Raw genomic sequence first — 27,607 nt, forward strand, 5'->3', positions numbered from 1 at the left:
CCTCGTAGGTATATATACCTACACACCCTACATACAACAGAGGAAGTAGTATCTATTGACTCTGTAGTAGTGTAGGGGTGTTAGAGAGAGAGCCCGTTATGCATGGCAGCTTATGGCAAACAAACACAGTGGGCGGGGCTACGTGAGTGCACGGGGAGGTGCTCTCTACGACGTCCGCGCCAGGCACCCTGGGGGGGGCTGATTCGGACGTTATGATCCCCCGGGGCCCCACCCCTCAGCGAGGGGTTGGGTATAAAAGGGGATGTATCAAAGGGCTCGGGAGTCATGTTAAGCTAACCAGTGAAGACTGAAGACGTCTTAGCTAGAGCCCTGGACTCCCCTGGTTCGCCGTCCTTATCAGGGCTGAACAGGACCGAGCCAGCGGCGTGGTCCCGAGGTCCAGAGCCGGTGCTCTTGTCAGAGCTGGTCTGGGACTCAGGGTACCGGGCCCGACTTACCAGTGTCGGGCCAGACAGCCTCCCCTAGCCCGTTAGAGGAGGACTAGAAGGCAGGCTAGAAGTAGCTAGCGCGTGTATCCCCAGCTAGCTGGGTGAGGGGGCCGACACCCCCTCTAGTGTTGTATGTCACAACCGTGCTGTGTGTAATAAACCCGTGTGCCTCCAACTCCGGCGTCCAAGAGTCATGAACTCTACTACAGTAGTATCTACTGACTGTACTGTAATATCTATTGAGCCAATAGTATCTACTGACTGTACCGTAGTATCTACTGAGCCAGTAGTATCTACTGACTGTACCGTAGTATCTACTGAGCCAGTAGTATCTACTGACTGTACCGTAGTATCTACTGAGCCAGTAGTATCTACTGACTGTACCGTAGTATCTACTGAGCCAGTAGTATCTACTGACTGTACCGTAGTATCTACTGAGCCAGTAGTATCTACTGACTGTACCGTAGTATCTACTGAGCCAGTAGTATCTACTGACTGTACCGTAGTATCTACTGAGCCAGTAGTATCTACTGACTGTACCGTAGTATCTACTGGGCCAGTAGTATCTACTGACTGTACCGTAGTATCTACTGAGCCAGTAGTAACTACTGACTGTACCGTAGTATCTACTGGGCCAGTAGTATCTACTGACTGTACCATAGTATCTACTGAGCCAGTAGTATCTACTGACTGTACCATAGTATTTAGTGACTGTAGTAATTACTGACCATAGTAGTATTTACTGGGCCTACAGTATTATCTACCGACTATATAGTGTAAAAAAGAGTTTAAAAAAAAGAAAGTAAAAAACAAAGTAAAACAAAGTAAAAAAAAGTAAAAAAAAGTTTTTACTGATAGACCCCATCAAATGGGAGAAATTGGCGGGGATTGCTCTCTTGTGTGTCACGGGGCATCGTTTCTCTCGCACCGAATTCCCTCGGGCTGGCAAAACGCTCCTTTCAGTGTTGCCAAATAGCGTACGAACGCCACGAGACTTCCGCAGGCTTTTCCAGCAGATTTGCACGTGCACTAAAAAAAAGAAGTAAAGTGTAAAAAAGTACAAAAAAGAGTAACAAAAAGTTTTTAATAAAAAGTGTAAAAAAAAGAGTGAAAAAGTAAAAAAAAAGTAAAAAGAGTAAAAGAGTAAAAAAGTAACAAAAAAGTAAAAAAAAAGTATAAAATAGAGTAAAAAAAAGAGTAAAAAAAATGTAAAAAGAAAGTGTAAAAAAAAGTAATAAAAAAAGTAAGTAAAAAAAGAAAGTAAAAAAAAGAAAGTAAAAAAAGTCAAAAAAAGTAAGTAAAAAAAAGAAAGTAAAAAAAAAGAAAGTCAAAAAAAGTTTTTACTGATAGACCCAATCAAATGGGAGGAATTGGCGGGGATTGCTCTCTTGTGCGTCACGGGGCCTCGTTTCTCTCGCATCGAATTCCCTCGGGCTGGCAAAATGCGTTGCTACCCCCCCGACAGACGCGTACATTAAAATAGCATAGGAATTGCAGGTTTAAAAAATGTCACTTTGTCAGACACCGACCGACCTAGGCGGCTCACCTAACAAAGTCAGCCGAGTCCCCACCGGTATCTCGCTGCTGTTTCAGGAGTGTCGGAATAAGACGCTCGAAAAGAAGTCGCATGAGTGCGTACGGTCCTTTTAGGAGCCGCGGTGCCCATGGGTGGCACCAGGACAAAGCCTTGTCTCAAGGGCTGACTTTCAGTAGATCGCAGCGAGGAAGCTGCTCTGCTACTTACGAAACCCCGAGCAAGAACCAGGTCGTTTACGAATGATTTGGCACCCAGCTTGCCCGCGAGCATGCTGTCGAGCGACTGAGGAGAGGGCCACCGAACGCTTGCGGCGGCACCTCGATCCAGGGTCCTACGGCATTCCGCACCGGGCAGGAGTCCACCCGGCTATGATAGGCCAACCGAAGATCCGGGCGCAACAGTATCGTCGCGTCTAGGGGGGATTCGGACTTAGAGGCGTTCAGTCATAATCCCTCAGATGGTAGCGTCGCACCGTTGGCTCCTCAGCCAAGCGCACGCGCCAAATGTCTGAACCTGCGGTTCCTCTTGTACTGAGCAGGATTACTATTGCGACGACACAGCATCAGTAGGGTAAAACTAACCTGTCTCACGACGGTCTAAACCCAGCTCACGTTCCCTATTAGTGGGTGAACAATCCAACGCTTGGTGAATTCTGCTTCACAATGATAGGAAAAGCCGACATCGAAGGATCAAAAAGCGACGTCGCTATGAACGCTAGGCCGCCACAAGCCAATTATCCCTGTGGTAACTTTTCTGACACCTCTTGCTTAAAACCCAAAAAGTCAAAAGGATCGTGAGGCCCCGCTTTCACGGTCTGTACTCGTACTGAAAATCAAGATCAAGTGAGCTTTTGCCCTTCTGCTCCACGGGAGGTTTCTGTCCTCCCTGAGCGCGCCTTAGGACACCTGCGTTACCGTTTGACAGGTGTACCGCCCCAGTCAAACTCCCCACCAGACACTGTCCCCGGAGCGGGTCGTGCCCGGCACCACGAACGGTGTTCAGGCGCCAGAGGCACTTGGAGCCAGAAGCGAGAGCCCCCCGCGGGGCTCGCCTCCCCGCCTCACCGGGTAAGTGAAAAAACGATCAGAGTAGTGGTATTTCACCGCCGGCACCCAGAGCCACGAGGGACGAGCACCTCCCACTTATCCTACACCTCTTATGCCTTTTCACCGTGCCAGGCTAGAGTCAAGCTCAACAGGGTCTTCTTTCCCCGCTGATTCCGCCAAGCCCGTTCCCTTGGCTGTGGTTTCGCTGGATAGTAGATAGGGACAGTGGGAATCTCGTTCATCCATTCATGCGTGTCACTAATTAGATGAGGAGGCATTTGGCTATTTCTTCTTCTAGTTCCCCGAAAGTTGGTTGGGTCGGGTACCCATATGGAAGGTAAAATATTCGGAGGTTTGTTTTATGGATGGTTCTGCTGCATACATGAAAGGGTAGGCCGCGACTAGGCAGATTGCCATCTTAACGATCCAATAATTTTATCTTAAATTATCCTTTGCTCCAGGAGCGCCATATCTTTACAGAACCCTCCATGACCTTGATCATCGCTAATTTCACCCATGCACTTGACAATCCCACCTTTTTTGTCACTATATTATTTAAAACACACCAACCCCCACGTGCGGATATAATTAATGCCTCTGTTCTAATTTCTTTGTCAGGATATATAGTTTTTAGATATGGGTTCTCTGATAATTTGCCAGTTTAGTTTTTGTGCGGATGTTGCAAGAAATTGCACTATAGTATCGTGTCTTGCAATTCTTGCATAATGGCTACGATCACATTTTTGCAAGATATGCGCCAATGTTTCTTCTGAAATTTGATTATTACTACTAACAGGCGATGTAGTTACGGGAGAAAGGAGAGGGAGAGAGGCAAGGAAGGAGAGGGAGGTAGAGGGGGTGGGGGAGAGTGGGGGGAGAGAGGGAGAGGGAGGAAGAGTGGGTAAAGGGAGGGGGGGAAATAAGTCAAGCTCACAGTATTGCTTGCACTCACCATGATACAATCACCATCAAACTCACACTGTCACATACCATCACTCACATACTCGCCACGATACTCACCCACCCACACACACTCACCCTCATAAACACACCCCTACCATCCAACTCACACATACACGACATGATAGTCACACACTCAATCACCATTACTCACACACAAGCCCACAAACTCACAGCGACAATGGCCGCCATTCACCACTATGTGGCGGTAATGTCATAACAAGAAACCAGGTGACATGGGTTAACTGCTGTGCCATGCTAGGTGCAGGAGGAGGTCATGGGACAGACCCAGGTGCCATGGGTTGACTGCTGTGCGACAATCTCACTCGGGTGACAGCCAAGGTCAAAGGTCGGAGTGCAGCCAGTAAACTCCTGACCCCTGAACCTGGACCACCCAGAAAGAAGAGGGGGGATGGAGATGTGATGCCGCCGCCACGAAGCCACTCGGCGGGCGCCCCATCCCCGACCTCGCCACCACCAAGTGAAGGAGCCGACCCCCGCGTACCCCCACCTCACCTCACATGAACACACCCGCACGCATTTCCCCCCCCCCCCACAGAGCTCCGAGGAGAAGTCACCTGGCCGACCGGTTTTAATCCGAGAAGCCCTTATCGGGATAACTTTCACGGTTTCCGGTGACCAGGAAATTGGACGACCTCCCTGATGCTACTTCGCGGCGCTGCGACCGGCATTAAGATTGCAAGGTCGCAGCGAGGGGCCACTCGGCCACTGCGGTTGAAGCGCACCCCCCACGCCCACACACGTATCGACGAGGCAGGCAGGGGAGGGACGGGACGGCATGGTTAGCATGACCGCAGGGGCTCTTGCGCGTAGTCGCTGATGGTTGGGATGGTTACGCTTGAGCGCGTGGGCACCAAGATTAGGGAAATTAGGGAAGTTAAAGGGTAAAAGCTAGAATTACAAATAAGCAGAGGTACGCGGAAGCTCCGCGCATAACTTCCCACGGCAGGCCATTGTGATGGACGCCGCTGCATAATGTGCATAACTAAGGCACCATGCATGAGAAAGGGATTAATTAGAATAAACGCCACAACACGCAGCACATTTTATTAGCATAGCAAAGGCGCCCGGAACCGCCGGACGGGCCCTGACTGGCGCGCGCCCATTGTTAAAGAAAAACTGGGAGAGCACGGCAACAGGCGGAGCAGCATCTCTTTGATGTAGGGACGATAAAAGGGGGGGGGCGAAAACGGGTAGAGCTCTCTCTTGCTCCAGCATCAGGCCACGAGACGCTCTCCAGCCCAGCGACCCGGACGTCCATGTGACGCATCGAGGTACGCTGCGAGCACGGGATCAACGGACCGCCGTGGGCACCTAACCGTGAGTAAGAAGGTGAATTAGTATCATAAGCCGATAAATAGGGAATAGGTCCAGGGGTAGTAGAATAGGCCAGCTTCGTCGATTCTTACTGATTTAACATCAATTCCCAGGTAGCCGAAAATAAATCATTAATAGCTGATCGTGGCCTCGTGTGATCTCGTTGAGAAGTGTGAACGCGTGTGGTACTGTGTACACAGTGGTTCGCCATGTGGGAGCGCTGCGCAGAGCGGCGCAAGAGAGGGTGTCGCGTGTGGAGCTGTGTGTGGGTGTGGGCGTACGTTCGCTACGTGGAGGGAGGATACAGGTGCGCGATTAGGAAAGGGAAGTATCGTGGTAGTGTGAAGGGGACGTAATACTACTCGGTAACTAACTAGCCATGCCTACTACGCGGACCCGAGGTGGAGGGGAATCCTCGAGCGACGGCTCCCACCCCATGGGTGAGGAACCCAGCAGCGGTTCGCCTAGCAGCGGGGTGGCGAGTAATGATGTTAGCCCGGCCGTTAGCATTATCGAGGGAGGGATCTCGGGGGCCAGCGACCCCCACATAGTGGTGTCAGAAACGGGACGATCCGCCGCAGCCCCAAGGGAGAGAGGCCCCCCAACCCAGGTTAAAGTGAAATGCACATTTACGGGCAAAGGGATTCCATCATGGAAATCGTTTGCCCGCAGCATCAGGGGGGCTAAAAAGGTTAATGGGTGGTCAGATGAGGAGGCGTTGCAGCAGTTAGAGCTACATTTAGATGGGCGGGCAGCTGACTTTGTGGAAGCTTTGCCCGCAAGCGCACAAACTCAGTGGGAAGAATTAATGTGCCAACTCGAACGGCGCTTCGGCACCTATGACGAGGAGGCGCAGGCGGCCTTAGAGGCACGCTGCCGCCAACCCGGCGAGGATCTGCGAGATTACGCCAAGGATGTACGCACGCTGACCCAGCTCGCGTACCCGGAGTACGAGGAAAAGATAATTGAGGGCCTCGCCGCCGGTAAAATCCAGCGATATTTGGCACGCACCCCGTGGTGGCAGCCAAATGTAGACGGTGCACGCCTCTCCTTCAACACCCTCGTTGAGCGCGCGCGCAAATGCGAGAAACTCGGGTGAGCGCGCCCAGCCTCGAGGTAGGGGACGAGAGTGCGCCGTAGCGAGCCTACTCTCCGACGAGGAGGAGGAGCTCACCATCGCAGTAAGGGGACGGGCAAGGAAGCCCCAGAGACCCAGCGAAACAACCCCTGGGTGGGTAGCCGGGTTACAGACCGGCATGGGAGATATAGCCGGCCAGGTAACCCAAGTACGCGAGGAAACGAATAAAAATATGACCAAACTGCAATCCTCCGTTGAGACCATCCGATCCGAAATGGGGGACCTACGCGCCACGGTAGGAGGGTTATCTGGAAGGGTAGCCCGACTAGAGGCGGAGGGTGGACAGCGGCGTAATGGGGGGGGAGGGAGTGGGCAGGGGGCCCACTGCGGAGCCGCCCCCCCTCCCCGGACATGTTATATGTGCGATCGCCGAGGGCATCTAATGAGAGACTGTCCTGAACTCACCCGAGCTAGGCAGACGCGGGGGTTAAACTCCAACGCCCCCTAGAGCGTGGACCAACTAGGGGTGCAATCGACGCGGTCCCGATACAAATAGACGATGAGAATAATGGCGAGCGAGTGATCTCCACACAGGTTCCAGCAACAACGCCCACGGAAACGGTGACTCCTGGCGACTGGCTACGGGAGCTGGTGGCGGGGATCACGGGGGCCACGTCGCTGGTGGAAGGGGAGGTAAACGGAATGCGTACCCGAATCCTGCTGGACACGGGGGCGGTGGCCTCGCTCGTGAGCGCAGCGCACTGCAGCGCGATCGGGGTCGACGTGCGTCACCTGCAGGCCCCGGACCGCGTGCTGCACACGGCGAGCGGAGCCGGAATGGGGTTGCTGGGGAGAGCCACCCTAGAGGTCCGCATAGGCAGCCAGGTGTGCACCCAGGAGTTCTACGTGTCGAGTGCGTTGTGTCACGAGTGTATTGCAGGTACCGACCTCCTAGAACAGCTGGGACTCAACGTGCAACCCCGCCAGCGATGCGCCACCATGGAGAGCAACGGCGAGCGGATTCCGTTCCTGGGACGAGAGCCGACGCGTCCCCACTTCGCACCTGTGGCCGCTACCCTGGCGACGGCAGTCACCATCGGGCCGCTCACCGAGATGCTGGTGCCGGTGGCAACATCCCTCACCGACCCCGCGCTCCGACCATCAGGGGAGGTAATGCTAACTCCTCACCCGGAGTTGGCAAAACGGTATGGGGTTGTGGGATCCGCCACGTTGGTAAACGCAGATGAGGACCGATTGTTTATGCGGATGTTTAACCCTCACAGTACCCCAGCGATACTGCGACGGCGCACCCTGATAGCCACCGTACACCCTCTGCACGCACGCCACTCTGATGACTCGGTGTTCGCACTCTGGGCTGAGGACCCCGGTCGTCCTGAGGGTGACCAGGACCTGGCCTGGCGAGTCGGCCCGACTCCCCGAGCCGAGGTCGTTCCCCTGCTCGACGCGTTACATGTACCATGGGCAGATTTACTTGAGGGAGAGGCCGATCGGCTGCGCGAGTTACTGCAGGAGTATGCCGACGTGTTCAGTGAACATGACTCGGACGTAGGTCGGACCGACCTTGTTAAGCACCAAATTGACACCGGTGCAGCCCGACCCATCAAACTCCCTGCGTACCGAGTGGGCGCACCCGAACACGCCCAGATCAAAGAGGCGGTTGGGGACATGCTTCGCGATAACATAATTCAGCCCTCGGCGAGCCCCTGGTCAGCCCCGGTGGTACTAGTAACGAAAAAGGATGGGTCAACCCGGTTCTGCGTCGATTACCGTAAATTGAACGCAGTCACGCTCGGCAACGCCTTCCCCATACCCCGCATCGACGACACTTTTGACAACCTCGCCGGAGCGTGATATTTTTCCACCCTCGATCTCGCGTCCGGGTACTGGCAGGTGGAGATGGCGGGGGAGGATCGGCCGAAAACCGCATTCACCACCCCGATGGGACTATTCGAGTTTCGAGTACTCCCGTTCGGACTCACCAATGCGCCCGCGACGTTCCAGCGGCTGATGGAGTTGGTGATGCGGGGCTTGCAATGGGAACAGTGCCTGATTTACTTGGATGACGTGATAGTCTTCAGTAGATCTTTGTCTGAGCACTGGTCCAGGTTACGAGAGGTGTCCCAGCGACTGCGAGCGGCTCATCTCAAGCTCAAGCCACGTAAGTGTTACATCGCACAACGCGAGGTGGGGTACCTCGGGCATCGCGTCAGCGAGGCAGGCGTGCGCACCGATCCGGAGAAGGTACGCGCCGTAGTGGAGTGGCCACGGCCAAAGAATCTTGACGGAGATCAGATCATTTTTGGGGCTTGCCACCTATTATCGTCGATTTGTACGGGGATTCAGCGAGATTGCACGCCCCCTCACCCAACTCACCTCCCCTAAGCACCCCTATCAGTGGACGGGGGCCTGCCAGACGGCCTTCACCACTCTCAAAGACCACCTCACCCACGCCCCCACTCTCGCTTTCCCCGATTTTACCACCGATTTTATTTTGGACACCGACGCCTGTAGCAGCGGGCTGGGCGCGGTGTTGTCACAGGTGCAGGATGGGACGGAACGAGTCATCGCGTACGCCAGCCGGACCTTGAGTGGGGCCGAGCTGAACTATTGCGTGACCCGCCAAGAGTTGTACACCGTGATTTTCGCATGTAAGCAGTTCCGGCCGTATTTGTACGCCAGGAAATGTCGTGTACGCACTGACCATTATGCTCTGCAGTTTCTTCTTACATTCAAGGAGCCGCGGGGGCAGATGGCCCGGTGGCTGGCGCAGTTGCAGGAGTACAACCTGCAAATCGAATATCGGGCTGGCCGGACGCATGCAAACGCGGACGCCTTGTCGAGGCGGCCCACGGTGTACGCCGAGACAAGGGCGGAGGAGGCCTGCCCGTGTTTCACGGGGGGACGCTGCCGGCAGGCAACGGACCCCCGAGAGGCCGCGGCCACTGACCCCCCCCCAGCGAGAGAAGAGTGCAGTGTGCGCCACAGAGACCCTCACAGGTGGCACCGAGGATCCCGTCGACCACCCGGCAAGCGCGGAACCCACGGCTCGGGACCCGGCGGATCACCCCGTCCCGATCGGACAGATCCAGGAGGACGTCGGCTGCGCCTTCCCGGGCCTGAACGATGAGCAGCTGAGGCAGACCCAGCAGCGGGATCCAGATCTGGCGGCGGTGGAGGCAGCACTACAGGAGAAAAAGAGCGCCCTACCAGGACCCTGGAGCGGTTTGTATGGCCGGTTGTGTGTGCAGAACGGGGTGGTACGGGAGTTAACCGAGGCCGGCCAGCCGGGGTGCATCTGTGTTCCTGCCCAGGTGCGACCCCAGCTGCTACGGCTGGTGCATGAGCCACCCACTCGGGGGCCACGATGGGGAACGACGCACTCGAGAGACCCTGCGTCGCCAGTATCTCTGGCCCAAATTGGCACAAGACGTGGCCGCCTGGGTACAGGGCTGCCGCGCCTGTCAGCAGTGCGGGCCGAAGCCGGCACGATATCAGGTACCCCTAAGGCCGTTCCGCGTCAGCCGCACGAACCAGCTGGTCGGGATCGACCTACAGGGGCCATTCCCACGATCCCATCGAGGCAACCGGTATATCCTAGTCGCAGTAGAGTATTTCACCCGCTACCCCGTGGCAGTGGCCATCCCTGATAAAACGGCCCTGGTGGTGGCCCGGGCATTCGTGGAGCATTACGTACTTAAGCATGGAATCCCAGAACGAGTCCTCACCGACCAGGGTAGCGAGTTCGAGGCCGAGCTGTTCCAGGCACTGTGCCGAGAATTCGGAATCCAGAAGGACCGAACCACAGCGTACCACCCCCAAGCGAACGGTATGGTGGAGCTCATGAATCAGACCTTAGCGGGGAAACTCAAACGTATGGCGGCCGCAAATCAACGGGATTGGGACGAACACCTCCCCTACGCCCTTTTCGCCTACGCCACCACCGTACACACGTCGACGGGACAAACCCCGTTTTTAATGATGTTCGGCCGTGAGTCTCGTTTACCCGCAGACCTGCTGTTCGGCGTTCCTTCCCCGCAGCCGGAGGAGGGAAGCCGCCCCGTGGAACACCTGATGAAGACCCTGCGAGAAGCCCGAGGCCGAGCATGCCCGCAAGGGGAAGCCGCGCATCGGCGGCAAGAACATGGCGCCCGACCCCGCATGGAACCCCCCTTATTCCTGACCGGCGCTAAGGTATGGCTACACACCCCTCGCATCGGGGCTGGGCAGGTGGGGAAACTGACGACCTACTGGTGGGGACCCTGGACCGTGGTGCGGCAGATCTCCCCCTGGATGGTACTAATCTATGGCGGGGAGAGGGGTCGAGAGACAGTGGTCAACGTCCGCCGCTTAAAACCATGGAAAGCGGCCCCGGCGAGAGAGAACCCTGTCACCCGAAGGCCCCGGAATCCCGGGGCACCCGCACCCCCCATGTTTGGGGGCCTCGCACGCTACATGGGCCCCGCCGGGCCTCCGATTCCGAGACGCCCCGATCCAGTCAGGAGACGGCGGGGACGACGGCCCCTAAACCTTTCCGCTGCTGAGTTTGTGCCCCAGCCCACAGGTGCCGGAGGACGGGGAGAGCCGCTGGAGTGGAGGAGGAGGCCGCCGCAGGAGCTACAGAGGACAGAGCCACCCGCCCCGAGACCAACCACAAGGTCCGGACGGATCCCCCGGACCCCGCAGCGTTTCCTCGTAGGCGCGGCCCAAGCAAGGTGCTCCAGTCAACCCTGGACGGGGACTGGCACCTCGGGGGGCTATGTGATGCCGCCGCCACGAAGCCGCTCGGCGGGCGCCCCATCCCCGACCTCGCCACCACCAAGTGAAGGAGCCGACCCCCGCGTCCCCCCACCTCACCTCACATGAACACACCCGCACGCATTCCCCCCCCCCCCATAGAGCTCCGAGGGGAAGTCACCTGGCCGACCGGTTTTAATCCGAGAAGCCCTTATCGGGATAACTTTCATGGTTTCCGGTGACCAGGGAATTGGACGACCTCCCCCGATGCTACTTCGCGGCGCTGCGACCGGCATTAAGATTGCAAGGTCGCAGCGAGGGGCCACTCGGCCACTGCGGTTGAAGCGCACCCCCCACGCCCACACACGTATCGACGAGGCAGGCAGGGGAGGGACGGGACGGCATGGTTAGCATGACCGCAGGGGCTTTTGCGCGTAGTCGCTGATGGTTGGGATGGTTACGCTTGAGCGCGTGGGCACCAAGATTAGGGAAATTAGGGAAGTTAAAGGGTAAAAGCTAGAATTACAAATAAGCAGAGGCTCCGCGCATAACTTCCCACGGCAGGCCGTTGTGATGGACGCCGCTGCATAATGTGCATAACCAAGGCACCATGCATGAGAAAGGGATTAATTAGAATAAACGCCGCAACATGCAGCGCATCTTATTAGCATAGCAAAGGGGCCCGGAACCGCCGCACGCGCCCTGACTGGCGCGCGCCCATTGTTAAAGAAAAACTGGGAGAGCACCGCAACAGGCGGAGCAGCATCTCTTTGATGTAGGGATGATAAAGGGGGGGGGGGGGGGCGAAAACGGGTAGAGCTCTCTCTTGCTCCAGCATCAGGCCACGAGACGCTCTCCAGCCCAGCGACCCGGACGTCCATGCGAGCCACATTGAGGTACGCTGCGAGCACGGGATCAACGGACAGCCGTGGGCACCTAACCGTGAGTAAGAAGGTGAATTAGTATCATAAGCCGATAAATAGGGAATAGGTACAGGGGTAGTAGAATAGGCCAGCTTCGTCGATTCTTACTGATTTAACATCAATTCCCAGGTAGCCGAAAATAAATCATTAATAGCTGATCGTGGCCTCGTGTGATCTCGTTGAGAAGTGTGAATGCGTGTGGTACTGTGTACACAGTGGTTCGCCACGTGGAAGCGCTGCGCAGAGCGGCGCAAGAGAGGGTGTCGCGTGTGGAGCTGTGTGTGGGTGTGGGCGTACGTTCGCTATGTGGAGGATACAGATGCGCGATTAGGAAAGGGAAGTATCGTGGTAGTGTGAAGGGGACGTAATACTACTCGGTAACTAACTAGCCATGCCTACTAACGCGGACCCGCGGTGGAGAGGAATCATCGAGCGACGGCTCCCACCCCATGGGTGAGGAACCCAGCAGCGGTTCGCCTAGCAGCGGGGGGGCGAGTAATGATGTTAGCCCGGCTGTTAGCATTATCGAGGGAGGGATCTCGGGGGCCAGCGACCCCCACAGAGACACGGGGAGAGAGAGGAGGGACACACGGGGAGAGAGAGCAGAGGTAAGAGTAGAGTGCGTAGAGGAAGCGAGAGCTCCTCTAGAGATGCAGGAGGTAAAGATGGCCCAGAATCAATGACGACTGCAAGGTATTCTGGGAGGCAAGGTCATGTAACCAACGCGACACAGGGGTGGCAGTGCTGGCTGGAGCCATCGCTGTTGGAGTCACATGGGCAGAGGACATGGAATGCATCCTTCATCCCAGCACCTGCGCAAACCACAATCACCACAACTATAACCGAAACAACCATAAAATAACCACAACTATAACCACACCTCCAATTAGCACGGTTGGCTGGGTAGGGTGCGATAGAAGTTCAAAATACATACACCTACTGTGCGTATGTGTGGCCACAACTATGACCATTACAACCACCACCTACACAATTATAACAAATATAACCACAAGCACCACAACCGCACATATAACCACAACCTACACAACCACAATTATAACCACAACCAAAACCACCACAAGCACCACAACTAGAGCCACAATTACCATAACAACCAACATAACCACCTACACCACAAGCGTAACCTCCAACACCACTACAACCACCTAAACAACTGTAGAGGAGTACTGCGGGGACCCAACGAGGGGCAACCGCGGGAAGGGGTCCACGCAGAAAGGGGAGTGCCAGAAGGCAGAGAGAGAGGAGGGCAAGTAGAAAGACCCCAGGTAAAAGGGAGGAGCCGGGCTAAGGGGATAAAAGGGGAACCTAGACGGAAGGGGAGAGTGAGGAAGTGGAGTGAGAGAGGAGCCAGGTAGCAGGGAGAAAGGCTCCTGGGCCGGAGAGACAAAGGAGGCTACGGGTGGATGAGTACGGGGTAGCGCGGGCGAAGGTCGAGGGAGTCAGGAGAAAGAGAGCGAGAGTCAGGGAGTAGGGGGTACTTGAGACAGAAGAGGAGTGCGGATGTCGGTGTGAATAAACGGCAAGCAGCCCTGAACATTCTACCCTGGTCTCCGTCTGAGTCTGTAATCACGAAGCAAGACTCGACACAACCAAAACTAAAGTCACGATTATAACCACAACCACCATAACCACCATAACCAAACAACAAAAACATTGACGGAGATACTACACAACCACTGCATGAAGGGTCGTTATCCCTCTGTGGGTGAGTGGCTGGCTGAGTGTGAAATGGATTCGAACCTACACCTCTGCATTGCAAGTACTGTACAGTGAGCTCACGCCCCGCGTGTGGAAGGTTAAAGTGTTGGTACGCCCAGCGTGGAAGAGTAGACCGAATACTCTACATCGCGGCCTCTAGTGGAGGCCATTTCTGTCACGATAACAAATCCGTCCCTCCAGAGATACAAAAAACGAAATGTAACTCATCCCATCAGCCACAATCTGGCAGTGCCTCTCCTCATCATCAGCAGCAGCAGGGCCGTGAACTCAGCAGGCGCCGAACGCGTGACGGCTGTGAGCCAGACGCCTCCTCTGCCCCTCCCCGCACCACCGCCACTGCTGATGTGTCCACACCGTGCAAGGTTCTCACCTTCTTCGGGCTGAGTCGACGTAGAGGAGGCCCAGCCAGCGAGCCGCCGCTTCAGAAGCTCGCGAGCCACCGACGGTGGCCGTGAACGGAAATCCAAATCGGCCGCTCGCCTCCCACAATCCACAGCGCCGCCTCCACTCGCCCCGGCCTCGGCGGGGGGAGGGGCGGGTGGGAGGGGGCGAGGCGAGGGGGGTGAGGGGGTGGGCTTGGGGGGGAGGAGCTCCGGTGGGGGGGAGGAGCTCAGGGCTGTTACGTCTCAGCGGGCGTGGTCACCTGGTACCGCCCCCTCGTCTCGCGCCACGCACTTTCGCTGGGCAGTTTGTCCGTTAGAGAGGCGGGGAAGAGACTGGCGAAGGTGAAGAGTGGATCCGAGCTGTGGGTGGGTGGTGTGTGTGGTGCGAGTCTGTGTGCCTGAGTCTGTGTGCGTGGTGTGAGTCCGTATGTTTGTGTCCGTGTGTGTGTGAGTCTGTGTGTGTGTAGTGGTTAAGGTGCCGCGCTATGAACCCAGTGTCCCCGAGTTGGACTCCCGCTCAAGGCCAACACCAGTGACGATTATATGAACCGGTCCTGGGCCTCCTCTAGGTCGACTCAGCTTCAAATGAGTACCTGGTGTGTAAACATCGCCACTAGGGAGACAAAGGCCGCCGGGCGTGGTGTTGGCTGCTCACGCCCTCGTGTGCCGTTCTGGCCCTCATAGGTGATGCTGGCTAACATCACTTGCCCCAACAGTCTATTTCAGCTATAAGGGAGATTTTTTTCTTTTGTGTTAGTGGTGGTGTTGGTGGTGTTGATGGTGTTGGTTGTGGTGTTGATTGTTGTGTTGTTGGTGGTGGTTGTGTTGGTGGTGGTGTTGTTCGTGGTGTTGATTGTTGTGTTGCTGGCGGTGGTTGTGTTGATGGTGTTGGTGGTGTTGATTGTTGTGTTGTTGGTGGTGGTTGTGTTGGTGGTTCTAGATTTGAAGTTTTGGTGACTGCAAGGATTCATACTCTTTGGTTTTTTTCTGTAAAGTCACGTAGGTAAAAAACTAAATATAATAAATGTAAACAATTAGTTGTGTTTATTTATTAATTTTATTTTGTTTTCTACCTTCTTGACTTTACCGAAAAGACCAAAGAGGATGTGTTGGTAGTGGTATTGATGGAGGTGGTGTTAGTAGTGTTGGTGGTGGTGTTGATGGTGATGGTGTTGTAGGTGTTGATGGGGATGGTGTTGGTTGTGGTGTTGATGGGGGTGGTGTTGAATGAGGTGGTGTTGATGCGGGTGGTGTTGGTGGTGATGGTTTTGGTGATGGTGTTGATGGTGGTGATATTCTTGTTGGTGGTGGTGGTGGTGCTGTTGGTGGTGGTGTTAGTGGTGTTGGTGGTGGTGTTGGTGGTGGTTCCTACGATCCATCCTGGGTTTAACCTAGCTGGATTGTGTGAGGGGCTCACAAATGCTTGAAAGCTCCTCCGGCAGGCAAGGCTGCGTTGGCTGGGTCTTGTAGCCCGCATACCCAAGCAGTTTTTTTGGCCGCATAAAGGGGGCTAAACGGGCACGACATGGGATGTCGAAAATATGGACTGATGCTGTATGGGAGGATGTGGAGCTGAAGGGACTTGCAGAAGACTGATATCAGCGGTGTAAATCGCATCCTTCACGAGGAAAGCCCATTGAGCTAAGAAGATAGTATTTTTTACGGTGACTTGAGCCAGCAGACATCAGAACATTCCACAATGACAGATAAAAAAAACGTAATAATTACAGAAAATATTTTAGAAAATTACATTCTCACTTAAATCTTGACTTAAAGCTTTCGTGACTGCGGGAATTCACATTCTTTGGGTCTTTCGGTAAAGTCACGTAGATAGGTTCAAATAAAATAACAACAAAAATTACGACGTTTCGATCACAAAACAATTGGTCGTCTTCAGGAAAAGGGGGCTTGGCTTCCAAAGGCAAACTGTTTATAAGGGTTTGAAATGGGCGTAGCCCAAATGTCAGCAGCCAATATGAATGCAAGTGGTGGGCAGCCAACCTGACGGTTTCAGATCTGCCTTATGTTTGTGAACATAAGGCAGATCTGAAACTTGGTGGGATCTGAAACACGGTAGGACCAATACCTCAGCCGTGGCTGATCATTGTTTTATTACGGTGGGCTCACACGAAATGTATTTCTCCAAGACGAAGGTACTTTACAAGCCCACTGGCTATCAACAAAGATTCGTTCATGAAGACATTCATTTATACATACACAGACACAATTTCAACCGATCAATCATTGGAAGGATGTCATCAACCAGTTTAAGTCATAACTGGCTATTATGTTCCCATCCTACCACCTTCGGATGTTATTTGTGCTTTATGCCCAATTCAAACTTGCGCTTTCACAGGATTCACAGGAACACAGCCACTTCACATGCCGACCCCTCGGTTGCGGCTCTGCGATCTCTCATTAACATGCTAATCTCTCATTAACATCTTCTTCTTCTTGTTTTTTTCGGTAAAGTCACGTAGAAGGGAAGTAATAAAATAATACAAATAAAACATAAAATAATTCTCACAACGTTTCGGCCACAACACAAGCAGCCATCCTCAGGTGAAGACCAGGTCTGTCGAGGCGACAGCGTCTAAATGAAACACCACCACGCTTGGAGCGTCTATTTAAGCTGGGTTGGAGGGGGGGGGGGGAAATGCGCCTTGTAGCATTGCTAATTTTCACCTGGCAGCCCTTTGATTGTTTTTTGTTATTTTCTTTGAACCTATCTACGTGACTTTACCTAAAGACCTAAAGAATATACATTCTCACTTCTTAAACTTTGTTATTTTAATCACTTTAAATGATTGTACCTTTTGTGCAGTTCCGGCATGAGCACCTTCACTACCGCTATGAGGTGCTAAAGAAGATTGGAGAAGGAGGTCAAGGCCAGGTGATCCAGTGCCTTGATCACAAAGGGAACACCCTGGTGGCCATTAAGATCCTGGTGTCACCATTGAGGTAAGACTTCAGAGCCATGCCGTAACCAGGCCGACGTTAAGTTCATTGCCACAGGCGGCCGTGCGATGCAGTGGTGGCACTCGTGCCTCAAAGCGAGAAGGGGGGCCTGGGTTTGACTCCTGATTCGGGTGCCCTCCTGTATGGAGTTTACATGTTCTACCCCTGTTCTGCATCAGTTCCTTCTGGGTTCTCAGATTTTTCCTCCCTCAAGCTTAAAATACACACACACACACAGTGTAAATTAGTATTGGGGCAAAACATCCCATTGCTGAAAGATTACCTGCACATTACGGTAATTCCTCATTTAATGCTGTAGATACATTCCGGAAAAGTTCCGCGTCCAGCAAAAAAGTATTGAGTGAAAACAATTTCCCCAGAAATAATGTAATAATAATGTTTGGCGATATACAATGCACACATACACCTTGAGATGACGAGACCAATAACTGAGGGTATGCCCTCATGTTACTTTATCATTGCGAGTAATGTATCATTGCAGCTCAAGAAATTGTCGACTACTCACAAATCGTGTTATAACGGGCGGGTTCCGCGCTTTAACAGGCATGTTCCACGTTATAACGAGTGCGTTTCATTTGAAAACAAGAAGCATTCCGTGTTGCAATGGGCGCGTTTGTGTTATTACGGGCACATTCCGCGTTGTGCAAGAGCCACATTGAAGCGAAAACGCATTGTGTTAACATGCGTTTGCATTTCGATTTCTCAAATGACCAATCCGATTTGAATGGCTCTTCACTTCCAAATCCTATTGGGTACTCTACGTCGGCTCCTGCTGCCTCTGTGGTAGCTCCTCACCAATGGTAGGCGAGTGTACTACTGGAACTCATGGTGCCGTTAGACCTGGTGAATTCATATTTAATTATTTTATTCTGAATAGAATTTGGCTTTGGATATCCCTTAAGCAAGTGTAGGTTTTTCATTTGTGTACTTCCTCTGTGCAGCTCCAAGCAAGAAACATACCAGAAGATGGAGCTCCAGATAGCTCTGGAACTTCAGGGCGAGGGCAGTGATGAATATTTCAACGTCATCAAAGTCCTGAACAGATTTTATTTCAGAGGACACCACTGTATCGTCCTGGAGCTGTTGAAGTATGTACTGCGTGCCGCCCCCTGCCCCCGCCCCCCTCCACCAATAATGTGGTTAACTAACTGAACAAACTTTCGTTATTTTTTAGAAGTAACCTGGCCACAAATGAAAGCTTAACAAATTAGCATGTTCGTTCTAAATGTGGAGGGGAAAACCAGTGGACCCACATAAAAATCCATGAGCCCACGAGGAGAACATGCAAACTCCAATTGTACAGGCGTCACGGTCGAGATCAAACCTACGACCTCCTCCATGAGAGACGTCATCTCGCCACCGCGGCAAGCTGAGATGCCCACGCCACCCATGCATTGTAATACTGTGAAGCTGCCATGTGTCACGGGTGCGTTGGAGGCCACTTCTCTTTTCCCCATTAGCCCTGCCACTTTTACCTAGCCATGCCTCCACTCAATCAGCAGGGTGGCTGCATGGCAGTGGTGATGCTTGTGCCTCTCAGCGAGAATCCTTTTTTGTGTGTAGTTTTTATCTTCTCCCAATGGATAACCCTCCACCACCCGGCAACAAAGCCAATGAAATCAAGTTGCCAAGTGGGCAGATATGCCAACTGATTTTGTTTATCGGCAAATCGACGACCTCAACCCACACGGAACTATGACTCTTAATATTGGTCATGAACGTGCACATGAACGTACAATATTAACGTGATTATAATTGATTTTAAGCTTTCGTGACTGCAGGAATTACTCTTTGGTTCTTTCGATAAAGTCATGTAGAAAGAAAATAAATAAAATAATAGAAGACGACGTTTCGATTGCAACACAAGCAACCGTCATCAGGTAGATTAAGGCCTCGACAGAGAGGCATTGGTTCTCTGTGTGTCTGTGTTGTCTCTCTCTGCGTGTGTGTCTGTCTGTGTCTCCGTGTCTGTGTTTTGTCTCTCTCTAAAATGAAGTTCTACCTGATGACGGTTGCTTGTGTTGCAATCGAAAAGTTGTATTCTATTATTTAATTAAATTTTTTTCTACGTGACTTTACCGAAAGAACCTAAGAATGATTATCAGAATCAGTGCAGCATTGCAGGGGATGACACTGATGCTGTGTTTTTTGTTGCTGCTTCTGCCTCTGTCACAGGGAGAGCCTTCATGAAGTGATTAGAAATGTGGGGCTCCGGCGGTTGGACATGGCGATGGTGAAAACCTACACCAGGGGCATCCTGAAGTTCTTGTGCCACATCAATTCCAGGAAAATCGTCCACGCGGACATCAAGCCTGTGAGTGGACACAGCGTTCAGCTTTCACTTTGGTGCAGAGGTGTATCTTTATTGGGGACTCGTTCCACAGTGAAAACCGGCCATTTTGGTCACAGGATCGATACGTTAGCTCTGCCCATCTCACTGGAAGGAGGCAGGGTCACGCTACCTCTGGTGAAGATGATCCAGTATGAATTAAACTAAAGTGTAGAGTCGTGTCGCTCTTGGGGACTCACCGGAGAGAAAACCGGCAATGTTAATCAGCGTTGCCCCAAACCTTGGGAGACACGAACCGGAGTCGAAAAGAACAGTTTTCAAAATGTGCGAAATGCACGTTTTGGCCTGACGACTGCTCGTTATCGAATTCCAATCTGCAAATTGAAAACGTCCGAAGACAAACGTGCAGTGGAAAGCGTCACGGAATCCGCGCACTCTCGTGCGTGGCTTTTTGTCTGTAACCCGTTAATGGGCGCTCATCCAGCTGTGAGCTCTATGCAGCTCTCCTCTTGGAGTAATGGCAATCGGTTGTCAATAGAGCCCACCCCCCTTTACTTTGATGGTGGCTGAGAATGCTTTGAACGTGATACGCCTCTACTCACATCTCCAATCTTGACGCATTTGAAAGGGGCACCCCCCAGTGACACCTGTCAGAAAACAGCGCATATTGCACTTGACTGAAGCTTGTTGACAGCGCTATGCCTCATCTACTTCCCCTGTTTAGCAGGTGTCGTGGTACGTGATTGATCCACTGTTGGCTGAATGATATCGGCATAACCTCTGAGTTTGAATTCATTCTACCGCTCCTCCAGGAAAATGTTTTAGTCAAAGACACCGTGACTGGCACTGTGAGGGTCACGGACTTTGGGACAAGCTTTTTTGTGGAAAGTCAACGTGAGTGACCTCACCTTGGTGTGTGAGTGTCTGTGTGTGAGTATTTGGGTGTCTGTGTTGGTGTCTGTGTTGTAGGTGTCTGTGTAGGTGTCATTGTGTATGGGTATCTCTGTGTCTGTGGAAGTATTCGTCTGTGTCTGTCTGAGTGTGTTTGTCTGTCAGTATCTGAGTGTCTGTACATGTTACTGTTTATGTGTGTGATGATGATACTGTTTAGGACACAATGTGTACACACTTACATATGTTTGTTGTTCTTGTGATTATTGTGCAGCTATGAATGTTGGTGGGATCCTGGAATATTTGGCTCCAGAGCTGTTGCTGGGCTATAGCTTGACATGTGGAGTGGGTATGTGGGCGCTGGGCTGCACGGTGGCGGAGTTGGCGACGGGCAGGGAATTATTCCGGTCCGACAGCCACGAAGATCATCTCCCGCGCTGCATAGAGGTATTTCCCACAGGGCGTCTATCCGCTCGTGATCCCCCTCTCTTTCCTTAGAGTCGTGGTCTTGTATGTATGGGGGAGCGATAGTGTAGCGGTTAGCCTGCTGTGCTAGAAACTGAATTCGATTCCAGCTCATTGCCAACACCAGTGACGATTATCTGAACTGGTCTTGGGCCTCCTCTAGTTCGACTCAGCCTCAACTGAGTACCTAGTGGAGTGTGTGAAGTACCTGGATTAATGTGGCCCACACACCGGTGTGTTGGAGACTAACTTTTTAATCTTAATTTTGGAGCTTTCGTGACTGCAGGAATTATTCTTTGGTTTTTTCGGTAAAGTCACGTATAAAAATAAAATAATAAATTAAATAATAGCATACATTTATTATTTTATTTTTATACGTGACTTTACCGAAAAAACCAAAGAATGACTAACTTTTTGTTCATGTGTCAAACTTTACTAATTGTACTTTCTTTCGGTAAAGTCACGTAGTTAGATTGTTGCTGCATTAGCATTGTTGCTGCATTGGCACTCGTGCACCGCCCATGCTCCTGGTGCTGTTGATACACTTGGGCTGTGCCCATCCTCAAACCCTTATAAACAGTTTGCCTTTAGAGGTTGACTCCTTTGCCTGTTGGCGACCGCTTTGTGTTGCAATCGAAACGTCGTGATTTGTTTTATTTTATTTCTAACTACGTGACTTTACCGAAAGAACCAAAGAGTATGGATTCCTGCAGTCAAAAAGCTTAAAATCAAGAGTTACTAATTGGCTGTGTCGGATGGTGGCAGGTTTAACGACAAATTAATATTTACACAATCTAACCCAACAAACCTTTATTATGGTATTAGAGGGTTAGGGTTTTAGAGAAATACAGGGGTTTAGATGGTTAGGGGTTTGGAGGGTGAGTTGTTTAGAGCAGCGGTCCCCAACCTTTTTTGCACCAGCGACCGGTTTTGTGGAAGACAATTTTTTCACGGACCGGGGAGGGGGGGGGGTATTCATCATTGGGTCTTTCCCCCTTTTCAAATAAGCTCTCCAGCTACATTTGTTTTTTACTCATTTTGGCTAGGGTTAGCTTGTGGGCTTACCAAAACTGTGACTGAGACAAGTGCGCAGTGCAGGAAATAGGTGCGGACGGAAGTGGTAAATAAAATGGGCGGGCCACTCGCAGACTAAAATAAGTGTCGGATTCTGACTTCTCATGAGGAGCGCACAACCTAGATCCCTCGCTCCGATGAGAATCTGTCGCCGCTGATCTGACAGAAGGCGGAGCTCAGACGGTAATACGAGCGATGGGAAGTGGCTGTAAATAAAGATGAAGCTTCGCTCGCTCACCCACCGCTCACCTCCTGTTGTGCGGCCCGGTTCCGAACAGGCCACGGACCAGTACCGGTCTGCGGCCCGGGTGTTGGGGACCCCTGGTTTAGAGGGTTGGAGTTTAGATGGGTTGGGATTTAGAAGATTGGGGATTTATGTTGTATGTGTTGGGTTATGGAATTTTGATGAAAATAATAAAAATTAATTATTTCCAAAAAATGCGCAAATCGCATAAATTATGTTAGTGTGTGTAATTATATGCATAAATTATGATAACCACGGAGATAATCGTAGTAATTTATGCGGATGCTTGCGATTATGTTAATGTGTGCAGTTATGATAATTAAGCTTAGTTTCGTTTATCCAGAGTTGTATCAATCAGGATAACACGATTATCATTGATTAAACATTTATCGATTATCTTAGTGTGTGTTATGTTATATTAGGTCTCCATTTCCATATCTCATCGCAGGTAACAGCTCTTATGAATAAGACAGTTTTGCATGGACTTGGAAAGAAGCACTCGAGACTTGGTGTTAAGCAATTTTAATTCAACAAAAATGAATGACTAAAACATTTCTTATTCATGTAACTCGACGGCAGCAACTGCTTTGCACGATCAGTTGATATTGAACGCACCACCTCGAAATGGCAACCCTTTTTGAAACGCAAAGATAATTTTTTTTAAAGTCTTATTCGTGTGCGTGCTGTGTGTGCGTTGTCCCCTTGTAAAATTAATTAATTCTTAGAGCCGGGAGTTGTGTCGTTAGCTTGTGTGGTGTGGGAGGATACAAACAGCGGCCAGAGGTTCTCTCTGGGTTGGGCGTGGCCGCAGCGAGCCGTGCTGCTCCCTCGCTCGGGCGTGTCTCTGCTTGTGCGCTCTCTCTCTCTCTCCACTGCTCGATTGAGTTTGCACGATGCTCGCCGTCGTGGTGCGCGATGATTCTGTCGTCGGATAGCGCGCAGCTCCTCCACGAGTCGGCACGACGCTCGGTGACGTCCGAGTCGTGCTGCTCTTGCGCTCTCTCTCCCTCTACTGCTAGATGACGAGTTGGCACGACGCTCGGTGACGCCCGGGTCGTGCTGCAGCTGTCGCTCTCTCCTTGATCGCTGCCAACTTCACACGGACACTCGCCCTTGCTTCAGGCTGTGTTGGCTTGTGGCTCTGGACGACGCGGCTGTGCTCACTGGGTGTTGGTCGGTCTGAGTATCAAACACACTGCGCATTCGATGGCGCTTTCTCTCTCTTGGTGGCAGCCCCCGGCTTCTCCACTGCTCGATTGATTGTTGAGTCGGCACGATGCTCGCCGTCGCTCTGGACGTCTGGTCTGTTCTCACTGGTCGTTGGTCGGTTGTGTGCCTCAAACACACGGCGCATGCGTTGGCGCTGTCCTCTTCCTCACAGCCGTTTAATCAGGCTTTCTCCACTGCTTCGCGCTCTCTGCTTTGCTCGCTTGGTCGACGCTCGGCGATTTCCGCCCTTTTACAGGATGATTGCTTGTCGTCACTCGTCACTCTCTCTTCTCCGTGCTTCCCTTGTTCGTGCAACTGCCAGCTTCACTCGCACTTAACTTCGTTCTGCGAGAAGCGACACCTGCTATCGGCATCGGTGTTTGCTCCCTCACGACGCTCCGCCAGCCGGAGCACGGCTGAAACCCAGCCTCGACCCAGGTTGAACTCAGGCTTCTGCGACTCGAACGACCCCTCCTCGTTCCATCACTTCTCGAGGCACGACGCGCCCCAGCTCCCTTGCGAGCCCCGTCGCAACGCCGCGTCGCACGCCGAGTTGCAAGACTGAGCCCGACTTGGACAGACTGCACTCAGGCTGTTACCATAACGACCCCTCGTCGTCCCATCTCTCCTCGAGGCACGACGCGCCTCAGCTCCCTTGCGAGCCCCGTCGCTACGCCGCGTCGCAAGCCGAGTTGCGAGACTGAGCGTGACTCGGACAGACTGCTCATTCGCTATGTGCGCTTGTGCTTAACTCAAAACGTGACTCCCCTCTCTGCGCATCCCTTGCGAGAGAAAACAAACAAAAAAAACAAGATGTCTTTGGAATGTCAGGCACCGACTCCCCTCTGTGACCTTTTTGCTCCCTCCTTGCTTGCCAGACCCCGCTGGAAGACAAAGGTGGTCGAGGAGATGTATGCAATACCTTATGTGGTCTTGTGTGTTACATTTATTCTTGATATTTCTTTTAATGTCCTGAGGTTAAGTGCAACTAAGTTTCCACTTACGCTTCCTTAACTGTTGGAATTCGTAATTATTATTATTTTTTTTGGTCAGGTAGATAGAAACATACAATACAAAATAATATATATGGTGAATACGAGTAATACAAGGGAATTACTGATTAAAAGCCCCTATTGTTTGTTGGTTAATTCTTTTTGTTAAGTTTCTACTTTTCGGTACGGAAAACGTTTAAGGAAAACGCGAGTTGCAAAAGTTGTTTTTCTCTGCTCTGCACCCCCTCCGTGCATCTCAAGATGTCTTGGGAGGTTAGTCCATCGATCTTTTTGTCCATCTGGATGTCTCTGACCTCTCTGTGACCGAACTCCCACCGGCCTAATGGTCCTTTATGTTTCATAGATTCCTGGTATAGCCGGTGGAGAAGTGGGTTGTTTTCATTATTTAATTTTAAAAAATATATAGATATATTAAAAAAATATATATAATTTTATTTTTTTGAATTGTTCTTAATAAAAAAAGGGTATAGACACAACAATCCGCCCTTTTGAAAATTATCAGTGGTTGATTCGGCCACTGGCGTCTTTTTAAACAAGTAAATGTCCTTTTTTTTTCGTTATAAATCCATCAGCCGCCCTCACTCTCGGCGGTTATTTCTCACAACGCGCGCGTACGTATCACAATCTTAACATGGTTACATTTGAAATAAGCAAAGAAAATAAAACAAAACGTTAAACATCGGTACTAATCCATAACGCATTCCTTACAACGTGCGCGCGTACGTATCACAATCTTAACATGGTTACATTTAAAATAAGCAAAGAAAATAAAACAAAACTTTAAACATCGGTACTAATCCATAACGCATTCCTTACAATGTGCGCGCGTACGTATCAATCTTCACATGGTTACATTTGATATAAGCAAGGAAAATACAACAAAACGTTAAACATCAATACCACAAGTTACATCGATTCTCATCCATCACAACTACGGCGGATATACATTTTTTAGTTTTTGTTAAATCCTGGGAAACGCTAGGTAGCGGTTTCGAACGCATGTATGCGTTACCTTCCTCATGTTACCTCGTCGCCATAATTTTTCCAAGCTCCGAGTGTCTGGTTTACCACTTATCACTTTGATCATTCGATCACGGTTTTCCGGTTCGTTTTTATAATTTCCCCTCTCACTCTCTCGCGTCGTGGGAGTGTGTGGTGTGAAATTGGGTTGCACATAACCAGAACTCGCGCACACAACCAACTTTGACACTTTGTTCGTGGCTCTCGCACTCTCTGCGATTACATCCACATTTACCGAGTCAGCGTGTCCATTTAATTCTGTGCCTCGTAATGTTGCCCTCTTTGTTTTTACGAGTGTGTTAGATTCCAACACCATTCCCGATATGTCATGAACATTCATCTCCATTTTAGCACTCCGATCCACCTTAATTTTGGTTTCCCTTGGATATTTTTCATTCAAAGGCTCACGCCTGCACTCCTCAGGGCGTGTCTCTGTGTTCTCTCTCTCTGCACCACCATCGCGCGCTCCTGCGACGTGTGGTACTGTTTTTCCTGTGCGCTCTGGTTTTCCTCTTTGTCTCTGCTGTCTGTTATCTACTGTCCGATCACACTTCAATTCAGCCCTGTCCTTGTATTCGATCTGCGCGTCATTTACGGGAGCACTGTCCGCGTTTCTTACCGCATCGTATGCATTTAACGTCTCCCGATCGTGGTGGTATTTGTCCGCCCTGTCACTTGCAGCCTGCTTGCATTTCCCATTGAGCTCAGGGTTTAACAAAACCTCGGCGGGTGGGGCGCGTGTGGGCCGCTCGCTCTCACTCACTGTGGGTGGTTCATCATGTATTTGGACCGCATTCTGTGTTATTCCTCTATTCCTTCCTGGTATAGCCGGTGGAGAAATTGGTCGGAATTGGACCGATTGTGTTTGACCTCCCATCCTGCGATTCCCCTGAATGTTCGCCTCCGTACCTCCGCAGTCTATGTACCACTTTCCCGCTAGATGGTTATCTCGCCATCTTTGTGTGTAATTTTGACCTTGCGTATGTCGGGGCATGGGTTGCTGATATGATTCTGCCCTTGGTCTCCACATTCTGCGATTCTCCTGAATGTTCGCCTCCGTACCTCCGCAGTCTGTGTACCACCTTCCCGCTAGATGGTTATCTCGCCATCTTTGTGTGTAACTTTGGCCTTGCGTGTGTCGTGGCATGGGGTGTTGATATGGTTCTGCCCTTGGTCTCCACATTCTGCAATTCTCCTGAATGTTCGGCTTTGTGCCGCTCTCATTCTCGTGCCAACCTCTCTCTGGTTTATTTTGCCATAGGTGCGTGCGTGTTGGCTCCTCCCTGCATTGTGGGACTGATCGGTGATTTTTATTTCTCTCTGAGAGGCTGGGTTCCTTATCCCTCTCCCTGTGTTTTGGATCCGAATTATGATTCTTAGCTCTGTATAACCATGCCATGTACGCCTTGCTCTCTATGCGGCGTAAGGATGCGGTTTCCGGATTCAAAACCATTCTCACCCTTTCTGTAATCTCTGGGCTCAAGGATTCAAAAAACATAATTTTGAACATGTTATCTCCTTTGTGGTATCGATTCACATCGCCTGCGTAATACGCTCTTTTAAATTGTAAAAGGTAGTCACGTGGGTCTTGGTCCATGCCCTGGGTCATCGATTTTACCGCATAAAACCTCTCAGTGAGTGTCGAATATTCTCCAAACTTCCAAATCACTGCCAGGCTCAGTTGTTTAAAATAATTTCTAACCTGGTATGGTAGCGACTTTACCCATGGTATAGATTCTCTATGTAAGCTCCGTTTCAACAAACTCGCTTTTTCATCCCGTCTCATCAGCCCTCTAATCATTGCCTCTTCTACTGTTGCGATATGTGTGTGTATATCCCTGGTCTGATTGTGTGGGTCAAAATCGGGAATTCTGACTAGAGCTTTGTCCATCAATTTAAGGGTTTTACTGTTGAATAGGTATTCCGAAAGTTGATCGCCGTCAGCGTCATCATTAAACAAGTTATCATCAGGCAATCTGTCACTTTGATCTGTGCTGTGTCGGGCGTGTTTTAGCGGCGTGAATTTTTTGTGTGAGCGCTCTAGGCTGTGTCGCTCGTGTTGCCATTTCCCTGCAGTTTTTGCCTCTGCCCTTAGTGAAGTATCTCCTGGCGACTTTACTTTAACTTTTGTGCGATCAGTCCCTGGACTTTGTCCACGTACCCAAGAGTGTGATTTAATGTTACTTCCATATTTGTTCTGTGGATCAACGTCT

The 27,607-nt window shown here is 51.4% G+C and overlaps 1 protein-coding gene and 1 long non-coding RNA gene across 2 annotated transcripts in view; one reads left to right on the top strand and one right to left on the bottom strand.

Annotated features, from left to right (window-relative positions):
- Nucleotides 1–14,323, bottom strand: part of LOC133356927 (uncharacterized) — a 61,736-nt gene extending 47,413 nt beyond the window's left edge. Inside the window, exon 1 of the long non-coding RNA XR_009756914.1 lies at nt 14,197–14,323. This is a non-coding gene — a long non-coding RNA (uncharacterized LOC133356927). The remainder of the gene's footprint in view (nt 1–14,196) is intronic.
- Nucleotides 14,324–14,543: 220 nt separating this feature from the next.
- LOC133356949 (dual specificity tyrosine-phosphorylation-regulated kinase 4-like) lies at nt 14,544–22,555 on the top strand. Its single transcript, XM_061574660.1, has 6 exons — nt 14,544–14,575; nt 17,034–17,170; nt 18,130–18,276; nt 19,364–19,502; nt 20,291–20,372; nt 20,644–22,555. The coding sequence occupies exons 3-6, from the start codon at nt 18,155–18,157 to the stop codon at nt 20,865–20,867; spliced, it is 567 nt and encodes a 188-aa protein (XP_061430644.1). The 5' UTR covers nt 14,544–14,575; nt 17,034–17,170; nt 18,130–18,154; the 3' UTR covers nt 20,868–22,555.
- Nucleotides 22,556–27,607: the final 5,052 nt, after the last annotated feature.

The sequence above is a fragment of the Lethenteron reissneri genome, chromosome 56, assembly GCF_015708825.2.
Source record: "Lethenteron reissneri isolate LAM-NWPU_2019-01 chromosome 56, ASM1570882v1, whole genome shotgun sequence".
Lineage (NCBI taxonomy): Eukaryota > Metazoa > Chordata > Hyperoartia > Petromyzontiformes > Petromyzontidae > Lethenteron > Lethenteron reissneri.

Coding starts and splice junctions, on each gene's coding strand:
- LOC133356949 (XM_061574660.1), top strand. CDS start 18,155: ATGGAGCTCCAGATAGCTCTGGAACTTCAGGGCGAGGGCAGTGATGAA. Junction 18,277..19,363: donor ATCGTCCTGGAGCTGTTGAA/GTATGTACTGCG, acceptor CCTCTGTCACAG/GGAGAGCCTTCATGAAGTGA. Junction 20,373..20,643: donor CTTTTTTGTGGAAAGTCAAC/GTGAGTGACCTC, acceptor ATTATTGTGCAG/CTATGAATGTTGGTGGGATC.